At 37.4% G+C, this 12,028-nt stretch overlaps 1 protein-coding gene across 2 annotated transcripts in view; it reads right to left on the bottom strand.

The window, feature by feature from the left end:
- LOC114501989 (DNA-dependent protein kinase catalytic subunit) overlaps positions 1-12,028 on the bottom strand; it is a 189,287-nt gene that overhangs the window by 95,356 nt on the left and 81,903 nt on the right. For both annotated transcript variants that reach the window (XM_036031017.1, XM_036031018.1), the window contains 7 exons: positions 7,662-7,840; positions 5,757-5,925; positions 5,456-5,521; positions 4,312-4,384; positions 3,187-3,335; positions 521-658; positions 183-302 (listed from right to left, as the gene is read on the bottom strand). In XM_036031017.1, coding sequence (XP_035886910.1) covers positions 183-302; positions 521-658; positions 3,187-3,335; positions 4,312-4,384; positions 5,456-5,521; positions 5,757-5,925; positions 7,662-7,840 — 894 coding nt within the window. The remainder of the gene's footprint in view (positions 1-182; positions 303-520; positions 659-3,186; positions 3,336-4,311; positions 4,385-5,455; positions 5,522-5,756; positions 5,926-7,661; positions 7,841-12,028) is intronic.

Genomic DNA, 12,028 nt, shown 5'->3' with positions numbered 1-12,028 from the left:
ATAAAAAGATCACTTTAACTCAATAGAGGTTAATGTACATGTTTTCAAAGGAAATGATAAAAGAATGATGTTGAGAAAATAAATAAATATGGTTGGTTAATTTCATCAGAGAACATCTTTCTTTGTGGTGGGCTTTTTAAAGGAGATGCAAAGAATACCTAAAGAAATAATAAATCACTTACTTCTTCTGTATTAATAATAAGCTTAGCTAAGAAGAGACGAATATTTAATGATACTGATGGATTTCCTAGTTTGTCATGGAGAAATTTCATCCAAGGAAGAAGAGTTCTTGGCATGGAACCCTGAAATGAGACATTCAAAATTACACTGAAAAGTAAAATAAAATAACCTCATATTTTGACATTACGAGACAACAATGACAAAGTAAAAGATGAGCAGCAAAACTCATGTTTATATGATATGGACTGTGGTTTAGTCCTTGTTATTAAATGTTCTTTCTTAATATGGTATCAATGAACAGTATTAAGTGAGACAATGAAAGATTAGCAGAAAAAGAGACCTCTTCTTCTTTAGGCAGGATCTGGTTTCTCTGCATGTGCTTAATCAGGGCTGTCATGGTTGCCATACATTCGTGTTGATTGAGTTCGTCCATCTCTAACTCTAGGAAATCATCTTGGATCTTGAGGTCTTTATGTTCCTACAAAAGGTAAGAATCCAATTATGAAAAGGACACTGTTAAAATTTCAGTGTACATGACATTCTGATTTTGGGTACAATATCATGAAAGACATACGTAAGTAACAATGCTAATTAGATAATAATATCAAATGTACTTGGTATATTTTCTTATTAAACAACCAAAAAATAAACAGGACCTCATTATGTCTTCCTTACATTCTATTTCCCCTCTAACCCTTGTCTATGTGGTCACTCCCTTGGGGTCACACACAGCATACAAAAATACATAACATGCTGCTTTGTGCCAACACCAACATTTTTACAAAGGTGTGTGTCTTGGAGGCTCTAGCACCCCCAACACCTTAACAGCAATAATCCCATGATTCTTAGTTGCTGCTTTATGGAGAAAGTGAAACTATGAAAGTAAAATTATAAGATAAATGTTTACCTACTGTTTTTCCTTGATAAACTGAAAAAAAATTTTCTCTGAAAATCTTTGTAATGTCCTTAATTAGCCTTGAAATCTTAATCAGTAAAACAAAACTTTTAAACTATTCTTGATCTTAAAATTCTCTGAGAAAACACAGCAGTGAAAATCATTTTATAAGTGTAATGATGAACTGAGGTCTGACAGACACATTTAGTAAATTACACACACACATGCACACACACAAAGGCTGAACAACTGACCTGGGTATTTTCCAGCACAGATAACTTCCAGAAAATACAGACTTGAGAAATCCTAAGAGGAAGTTTTTAGACAGCTTGGGGCTACAAAGTGCTTGCAGGATTGACTAGAAAGAGGGCTAAAAATGGCCATAGATAAATTTTCTAATTCTGTCTGTCCTGGTGGCAGTAACTATTCCAGACTGTCACATTCCAAGATGAACAGCAGTATTTGGAAATGCATTCCCCTTACAACCACTGTGCCCATGGTCTATTTCCTCCCAAAGACAATGGATCATTTCCATAAATTGAGGGTTTAGAAATGATATAAAGTGGTATCATATTTTAGCACAGCACGACTAAGCAACATTGAAAGAGAAAATTTTATACACAATCAACATTACATGTGACAAGAAAAAACAACATTCATGGGCCATGAAATCAATCACAGCTATTTTAATGTTCTATTTCCACATACCTGGTAAGGTATCAAAGGAGTTAATCATGATATTTGACTGCACTCAGATATACTCAACAATGTTTTTACTCAGAATCACTATTTTTCAACATGCTCCTCACCAGGACTGGATAGAGACTCATACTTCTTTGAAAATTCTTAGTCTACTCATGAGACAGCGTTAGACAAACACTAACCTATGGCCACTGTACTACAGGTATACTACAGGGTTGTGGCAGCTGGGTGTATCTCATGGACCTGGACTGGATCCCTATGCTACAAAGGATGTTATGAGACAACAGGCGAATCCTGAGCAATCTCTGGGTTGCAACACTTGTCTATGTTAGAAATTGTTCCAAAACTCAAAAAAAAACCCCCCAAAAACAAACATGTCACTTTAGAAAATAAAGATTAATAAGAAAGATGGAAAAAGAGCATATTCAGGTAAACTAGTCCTACCCACCTATAACATCAAAACAGATCATTTCAAAGGCAGCTAAAACTGTCATAAAGGAATGCTGAAGAATGAGTTCCTACTGGGATGCAGACAGGATGCCACAGATGATAAGAATTATACTATCACTGGTGAAAATTGACACATTCCATCATCTTTGTTTGGTAATATAACATATTTGAAAAGCTTCTTCAATCTCTCTAGAGAGAGATGGTAACAACACATCAGCACACACATTTCAGTCTTTATGGCAGTTATCTGACAGACCTAGCTAGGCCTAGAAGGAATGGAAAATCACCAGGTGGGAAAACTGTACCATGGGAAACTGTAGCCTGGGAAACTGCCTGCCAACCCTACCCAGGACAAACAGATGTCCGGCTAAGATTGGGGTTTGGGGTTGGCCTATCTGGCATCACGGGATGTAGCTTTAACTTGAGACTGACAAGATGTATCAAGAACAATGGTCAGCAGAAATGGCACCCAGCAACTAGCTCTAGCCAGTCAGACTCTAACACCCCAATCAGTTACCCTCCGCAGGTTTTTGTGCTTAAAAACCCTGCCCTAAGAACAACTGAGGGAGTCCTAACCTCCCTTGGTTGGCTCCACTTGCCCTTTAATTCCCCACTAATAAACCCTGCTCGTTAGCTCGCTGCGTCATCTGGATTCTTGAGTGATTCTGACCTAACATTATCCTTCTCATTGGGGCCCCTTAAATGCAGTTTTAATTTAATACATTAATCTCAGGGAGATTGGCTAGTGGGAGTGAGCCCTTAGAGAGAGAGTTCTTTTACTCTGCTGATGAAATCAGATTGCTGAGTACAGAAAGAGAGGCTGGGCCTTACACCTTGGAAAATTCTCCAAACTAATACTATTTCCTGAGGACTACTATAGAGAACTGGCTTCCTATAAAACACAAAGCCTTTCTTCCTTTACAAATGCTAATATATTTTAAGACGTGAAATGTGATCACCTGTCTTTGAAAATGACCAGAGGTAGATTTGGGGTCTTGGAAACTGTATGAATAGCTCTGAACTCCAGTTGAGAAGTCAAATTGACTCATTTCCTCACTGAGGCTACTGTCTGCCAAATATGATAAGGAAGATATATAACGAGGACCACCTGAAATATATAGAAAGAAATACACTTATTCAAATATAGTTAGAAATGCATTTCTCTAAGCTCAAATAATATTAAAATTAAAGGATACTGTCAACTAAGCCATTCATCAGACCTGGGATTCTCAACTCATTACCCAAATTAACAAAGCAAAAAGAAAATGGGGAAAAGACCCCTTTTGCTTTTCTCATTATTGACCAGTTATTCTCTACTGCCATGGACAAAGAAATCAAGTTAAACTTGATCCAATTTTTAGATACACTATTAAGAGAATTTCTTCGCCTTTAAAATTTTAATGTACGTTTTGCCTTTGAAGTGTAGTATAAATGTGGGAAAAGATACTACTAAATAATAACTAATCCTAAATATGTAAGAAAATAAGAAAACTGGTCCAAATTATATCCTCAAGAAAACAAAGCTATACAGAAAAAGTAAGCAGAAAATTAAAACAAAGAGTATATGGAGGGAAGAGAGGGTTAATTTTAAATAGGAAGGCCAGGGAAAACTTCCTTCAGGAGTTGGCATTAAACAAGCTGTAATAAACCATGCTGATATCTCGGGCCAAGATGATTTCAGGCTGAGGGAAGACACGTGAAAATGGAGGCACAAGTGAGCCCCGTGCTTATAGGCACACGCAGGGAGGTGGGAGCTAACGAGAGGTGTGGAAGGATGGGACTTGTTATTTTTCACAGAGATTTCTAAATATATCTAATTAAAGAATCCATATGCAAACAAATAAACACCAAGCCAATCTTGGACTTTCAAAGAAAGTGTACAGTATCCAAGTCCCCTGGGGCCACTAAGATCTTTCTATGCAGTTAAAGTTTAGCTGATTGCATTTATTTCAGGATACAATTCCATTCACCACTTAAAAATTTTTCAAACTGAATTTCAATGTTTTGGGGTATTTAAAGTATTTTCTATTATGTAACAAATACCAAGCACTAGAATCTTTTCCATCATTTTGCAAACATCCTACCTGAGTCCCCATTTGCTGTTTCCCTGGCTTCTTCCCTAATTTCAATGTACTTTTTCTTTCTTTCCATAGGAACCTATTAGGCAGAACAAATACACAATTTAAAACTTCTTAGAATCACAGCCATCTGTTTTCTACTTAGTAGTAATCTGGCAAAAATTAATTAATTAATTTTTAAATAAAACTTTTATCAAACTTATAAGTATTCAAAAATATTCACAAAGAAAGACAGGTGAGTATGCCACAGTGTTTGCCAAGCTCTTATCACCACATGCCTGGATTACCAATAGTTTGTACTTGACCTGTGAACCTCAGTTTCCTCAACTATATGGTTATGTTATATCATAGCACCTACAGTGCTATTATAAAGTTTAGAAGTAATACAGCAAATGTCTGAATGCTTAATCAACTAGTGCTACTATTTTTTATTAGTTTTTTGAACATCTGTCTAGAAAAAAGTTTCCCAGTCTTGTTCCAAAAGGGCACATGGCAGGAAGCAACCATTTATGGGAACCTGTGAACCACTAAGACATGGTCGAGGTTAGCAGCTACGCAGAGATATGTCAGTGACAGCTCCTGGCCCAGCTCTGCTTGGTAGGACATGGTGTATGAGCTCTGGCACTCTGTTCAACTTCACTTTCCAAAGGACTGAGAAGAACTGCAGCTGCTACTTTTCCACCAACTGTTTAGGGTGTTACATCAAACCTAGCTTTGCTAAAATCAAGCTCATCACATTTCCTAGAGCAAGTTTTGCAATTATCCCCATGACTTTTCATGGCACCCACATTATCCTGCCAAATAACCCAGGCAGGGCCACAGGGTCATAATTCTGTATCCAGATGGATCTCAATTTCATTGACCAGAGGAATTTACTCAGAAAACAATTCCTGGGATATGTCCTAGCAACTTCTTTTATTGGCACTACCTTTTATTTATAAGTCAATAAAGGGAAAATACAAGGTTGATGAATTTCACTGTAGTTGCTTGAAGATGTACTCAGGTTGAACCACTTGAAACTATCAGTTTTTATAGTTCCAAGCAGATCAGAGTACTGGCAATTTAATGTGTTCAGTACAATATGCATTTTTCTGTATACATACTTGGTAAGTATTTTAACTAAGAAAAGACCATTAAAAATCTCACTCACCTCAACTTCTATAGGAAATGTATAACAGCGTTTCAGGTCTATCAGATTTTCAAAGATAAGCAAGTTCTGTGAATTAGAAGAATTATATAAAAATATATGAGTGGTGAAGATCCATACTACTGATGCAACTACAAAATTAATAACTCATGGAGAAGCACTTCAGCTTTATAAATGAGGAACTAAAAAACTTCATGTACAGTATTATAAGAAGGTACAAATGATGATACTACTTTGATTGATGTAATCTACCTTTTGAAATCCTATAATGACAGCAATACTGAACACCTCAGGAAAGGCTTACCTTTTCTGGTTTTTCACTAAACAGAAAACCTTGGTAAAATTTTAATTCATTGAAGACACAGCAGATAACAGAAATGGCACAGTTGTATGCAGCACAATGGTAAAGTCTTCTCCTCTCTAGCAACTGATTCTCACCAGCCATGTTTTCTGTAAACGCATCATAGCAAAGTCTGCAGAGTAGATCCAAAATAACAATTAATTCATGCAACAGGGAGATGGTTGCTCAAGTGCAACAATGCCAGACAACATGATTTCAATTCAATTTAGCCTTTTCTGAGTGTCAGGTTTGTACCCAACATAGTACTAGTCACTGGGAACAGAAGACTAAGCAAGTCACTGTACCCCACCCACATCTCAGGGTGAAGGCCATGTCTGTGGACTTCACCACACTGCAGTAAAGCACAGAGATAGTAATAAGCACAGTAAGGTAAGAAATGCAAGCAAAAAAACAGAAAGTAGTCCAGCCCAAGAAGCCAAAAAAGAAGTTTTAAGAAGAAATATCTGAGTTTCAAATTACAAACTATCCATAGGAAAATGTACCCAGGCATTGTAAGTAGAGAAAGAATGTCACTTATAAAAAGGGATAAGCTGCATGGTGTGTTCAAAGGATAAACTGGGAAACAGCAGCAGGTGGAAAGAGATGCATCCCGGGAGAGCTCACCTGCCATAATAAGGAACTTGGACTTCTTCCTATAGGTTAGGGTCACCAGACCACTCCCTGATAACCATCTATTTTTGAAAATAGTTTTATTGGCAGCCCTGGCTGGCGTCGCTCAGTGGATTGAGCGCGGGCTGGGAACCAAAGTGTCCCAGGTTCGATTCCCAGCCAGGGCACATGCCTGGGTTGCAGGCCATAACCCCCAGCAACCGCACATTGATGTTTCTCTCTCTCTCCCTCCCTCCCATCCCTCTCTAAAAAAAAAATAAATAAATAAAATATTAAAAAAAAATAGTTTTATTGGAACACAGCCATGCCCATTATACTTGCAACAGACCAGATGGCCCACAAAGCAAAAAATAGTTTCTAAGAGGGCCTTTGAAAAAAAGTTTGTCAACCCTACGACTGAAGATAAGGTTCCTTTGAAGGTCTTTAGGCAGGGAAGTTTAGCAATCAGAACTGAGAGAGACAATCCTAGGAGCAAGGAGAATAATTATGAAGGAGACTATGGCAGTGGTTCACCAAAGAACAGCAGATGCTACAAAAAGGCTATAGAAAGGAGAATGAAATAAGGACACTGGTTTCAGGAATACTGAAGAGATAAAAATCCACTGGTGACTGACAGGGTGTGGCTGGAGGTCGAAGAGATGGAGATAAAGAAAAAATAAACTACCAATCTTGAGTCTGGTTTATGAAATGACTGGTGGGCCTGTCATCAACTGAGGAGGTAAAGTAAGGATTAGGGTGTGAGGAAAAGTAATGATACATTTGTTTTGGATACACAAAACTGATATGCCAATCAATGTCTGTGTTCAATATGTACTAAGAGTAAACCTCGTTAGAAGGCTGGTTTTAGAGAAAATATATTTGATTACTTTGTGTTTTATCAAATGCCTGCCTAAAAATATTTTAACACTCCTTTAATTTCAAATGATAGAAAAAAATAAAATATACCAAATTCCTTGTTGCTATAGAGCACATCACTAAAAAACATATAGAACTACTGAAGGGAAAAAATGGTAGGAGAAACAATGAAAAATTTTTTTTCTTTATAAAAGGTAAGTATAGGATAAAATGTTACCCAATAACATTTGTTACCCAATAACAAATTAGTTTGTGCACAAGAAAACAAGAAAACTATAAAATTCAGTATTCAAACATAAACATTTATTCACATTATATTCACATACAAACATATGTATCAAAAATATGATCATAAATACAACATAAAATCAATTAAAACCTTACTTAATAAGTGTCTTTGTAAGTTCACTTCCTTCTGTAATATAGGAGCCATGGAAAACTTGATTAATTTTGGATTCCTTAGAGTGAACATCATCTTTTGGAAGACGAGAATACATCACCTCTAGCATTTTATAATAGCCCATTTTCTTGGTGATTTGAGTATCAAAGGTAGATTCATTTAGCTAAAAAAAGATAACAAACAGATCATCTTTGATATTATCAAAAATGAAAAATATTTTATAGACTATATAAAATTTATTACTCAATGACCTTTACATAAAAAGTAATTTTACATGATGTAGGCGTAGGGAGATACACCTTGACACACTGCACAGTCATAAGAAGGAACACAACTAACAAAAATAGAAAACACCCAGAACTGCCAGAAAATTACCTAGAAAAATACCCAGAACTGTACAGAAGTCCAACAACCAAGGATTTAAAGAAGCTACATTCATCCAGATGGGTAGGAGAAGCGGAGACAGGCTCAGAGGGTAGAAGGAGTTGGGGCAGAGAGGACTCGGTGTGGCAAGCCAGGGGCAGAGAAGCAGAGAGGCTGAGAGGTGGCAGCAGCAGGCAAGTGATCCTGGCCACAGGCCAGACTGTGTAGCCCAAGGCTTCGGCATCTGGAAAAATAAAGCTGCATAACTTCTGGCTATAAACCCAGTGGGGGTTGGGGTGGTGAAAGAAACTACCTGTACATAGGCAAACCCATCCACCCCAGGAACCACAACCAGGACGGCAGCTGAAAGAGTACCAGTCCCATACGAGAAATGGGTGAAATGACTAGAAATGGGGCAAGGGCCAGGCAAGCACCCAAAAGTCAGCCAGCAGCAGTATTGTCCCTTCTTCTATCCCCTACCCACCCCCACACACAGAGCCACGGTTGCCCCGCCCTGGCAAATACCCAAGGCTCTGCTCCATATGACTTAACAGGTGTGCTAAAACAGAATCAAAGCAGCTCTACCTAGTACACACACACACACACACGCGCACACACACACACACAGGGAGACTGCCAAATCAGGAGACAAAGAAATATGGCCCAAATGAAGAAACAGAACAAAACCCCAGAAAAAGAACTTAAGTGATGTAGTAGCCAGCCTATGAGACACAGAGTTCAAAACACTGGTGGTCAGAATGCTCAAAGGTCTCACTGAATACAGCAAAAGCATAAGAGAAGAAGTGAAGGATCTACTAAGGGAAATAAAGAAAAACCACAGTGAACCAACAGTAAAGGAAAAGAAGCCAGGATTCAAATCAATGATTTGGAACATAAGGAAGAAATAAACTTAAAACCAGAACAAAATGAAGAAACAACAATTAAAAAAAAAAAAGGAGAGAATAAGATTCTGGGACATCTCCAAAAGGGCCAACATCCAAATCATAGGAGAAGAGCAAGAAATTGAAAACTTATTTGAAAAAATCATGAAACTTCCCTAATTTGGCACAGGAAATTAACACAAGTTCAGGAAGCACAGAGTCCCAAACAAGTTGAACCCAAAGAGGTCCACACAAAAACACATCATAATTAACATACCAGAAGTTAAAGGCAGATAAAGGATCTTAAAAGCAGCAAGAGAAAAGGAGACAGTTACTTACAAAGGAGTTCCCATAAGACTATCAGCTGATTTCTCAAAAGACTTTTCAGGCTAGAAGGAACTGACAAGAACTATACAAAGTGACAAAAAGAAAGGACCTACAACCAAGAATACTCTATCTGGTAAAGCTATCATTTAGAATTGAAGGACAGATAAAGTGCTTCCCAGATAAGGTAAAGCTAAAGGAGTTCATCATCATCAAGTCCTTACTATATGAAATGTTAATGGTACTTATTTAGGAAAAAGGAGGTCAAAACTAGGAACACTAAAATGATAACAAACTCACAAACATCAACTGAATCTAAAAAACAGAAACACACTAAGCAAACAACTAGAACAGGAACAGAATCATAGATATGGAGATCATTTGGAGGGTTATCACCTTGGAAGGGGAAGGGAGATAATGAGGGAGAGGGTATAGGGATTTAGAAGCATAACTGGGTAGGTACAAAATAGACAGGGAATGTCATTAACAGTATAGGCAACAGAGAAAGAAGCCAAAGAACTTACATGTACAACCCATGGAAAGGACCTAAGGGGGGATTTCTAGAGGAAAAAGGGGAACTGGGCAGAGGGGAGCAAAGGGGGAAATTGGGACAACTGTAATAGCATAACCAATAAAATATACTTTAAAAATTAAAAACAAGTAATTTTAGCAAAGAAGATAAATCACTTCAATATGAGACAGCTCAGCTTAAATATTGATGTGTTATATTCAGTGCAGCAGGAAATGTCCAAATAGTGTGCTTAGGGTATGGGTATAAAACTTTTGCATAAAATCTTATTGAAGGTATAATAATAGCAAGGCAAAATTCAATTCTTAAAAAGTAAAAATTTCAACTATGTATATTGAAATCTATTTTAAGAATCTGCCATTTGGGTATTCATACTATTTCCAACAGTATTCTGCAGACACTAAATGATGCCTCGCACCCCCAAAAGTTATCCAAATCTCAATCCCCGGAATCTGTGGAAATAACTTCATAAGGCAAAAAAAAGGAGCTTTGCAAATGTGATTAAGTTAAGGATCTTAAGATAGGGAAACATTCTAGGTTGTTCACGTGGACCCTATAAAAACCACATATAGTAAGAGGGATAAAGAGGGAGATCAAATAGACAGGAAAAGGCAATGTGAGAACAGAGGCAGAGAGTGGTGTGATGCAGTCACAAGCCAAGAATGCCACCAGCCACCAGGGGCAAGAGGCAAGGAATGAATACTCAAAGCTGTGGGGCAAGTGAGGTCCCTGTAACACCTTTATTTTGGCTCAGTGAAACTGATTTTGGCCTTCTGGCCTCCAAAACTATGAGAGAATAAATTTCTGTTGTTCTAAGCCACTATATTTATGGTAATTTATTATAGCAGATACATGAAACTAACACAGATTTTGGTACCAAGAGTTGGGGGCTGCTATAACAAATGCCCAAAATATGAAAGGGGCCTTGGAATTGGATGACGGGTACAGGTTAAAGTATATGACATAAAAAGCCTAGACTGTCTTGTAGAGATTGTTGGTAGAAATAGTGACATTAAAGGTGTTGGTAGTAAGGGCTCAAAAGGAAGTGAAGAGCATGGGCAAGAAAGCCAATATTGTCTTAGAGAACATCTCAATCATGATAAACAAGCTTTCATAGAAATAGGGACATTAAGTAGTTGCTGCAAGGTCTCAAAAGGAGATACAAAACATATTTTCACAAACTTGAAGTAAGAGATCTTTGTTATATAGTGGCAGAAAACTTAGTTTAATACTAGTCTATAGTTATGCAGAAAGCAGAACTTAAAAACTATGCAATTGCATATTTAGCTGAGAAGACTTACAAACAAATTTGCTGAAGGTGCTGTCTGGTTTCTTCTTTGATGCTTCGAATAAAATGTGAGGTATAAGAAATACACTGAGAAGGACACATGGACAAAACCAAGGGGGAGTGAAATTAGGGGAGGGAGGTGGAGATGTCTAGGGTGGGAGGGGAGTGGTGGGGGGTAAATGCAGACAACTGTACTTGAACAGCAATAAAATAATTTAAAAAACCAAACAAGCCATGGTACATCCATACAATAGAATATGACTCAACAATAAAAAGGAACTATTGATAAACGAAGTGTTTAATCCATCTGGAGTTTACTCTTGTGTATGGTATAAACAGGTGGTCTAATTTCATTATTTGTATGTATCTGTCCAGATTTCCCAACACCATCTGTTGAATAAACTATCTTTACTCCATTGTTTAAAAAAAAAAAAAAGGATACACTGAGGTAAAAACTGTTAAGTAAAAAGAACCAGAACTTGTTAACTTGGGAAATTTTCTGTGTATCCACACTATGAAAGATGCTAACATTAGAAGATTCACTGTGAGGAAACTGTGCTCTGGAGAGAAGACTAAGGACAATCTTTGGTGCTGAAAAAATTAAACATGTGATTCATAGACCAGGAATAGAGATGAAATCATTCCTCAGACACTGGTGGTGACTGGTGGTGGCATACAGTTTTTGAGAAAGTTATACTGGAGGAAATACCACTGGATAAAATGGAAAAAGGCTACTGTACTCCCAAGATTCTACAGGCAAGAAACACATTGATAAAACTACTCAACTGTAAACATATGCTACCTTCAAGAAAAAAGAATAACTCTAAGGATGTTGCCTTTTGGTCCAGAGGACAGAGCATCAGGCTACAGAGCATTGTTTCTGGTCTTGAAACCTAATAGAATTTAGCTAGTTGAATTTTGAGATTGCTTTGGAACACTAACTCCTTTCACATATCCACTTTCTGA

This window comes from Phyllostomus discolor, chromosome 7 (genome assembly GCF_004126475.2).
Source record: "Phyllostomus discolor isolate MPI-MPIP mPhyDis1 chromosome 7, mPhyDis1.pri.v3, whole genome shotgun sequence".
Lineage (NCBI taxonomy): Eukaryota > Metazoa > Chordata > Mammalia > Chiroptera > Phyllostomidae > Phyllostomus > Phyllostomus discolor.
This window is presented reverse-complemented; position numbering and strand designations above follow the sequence as displayed.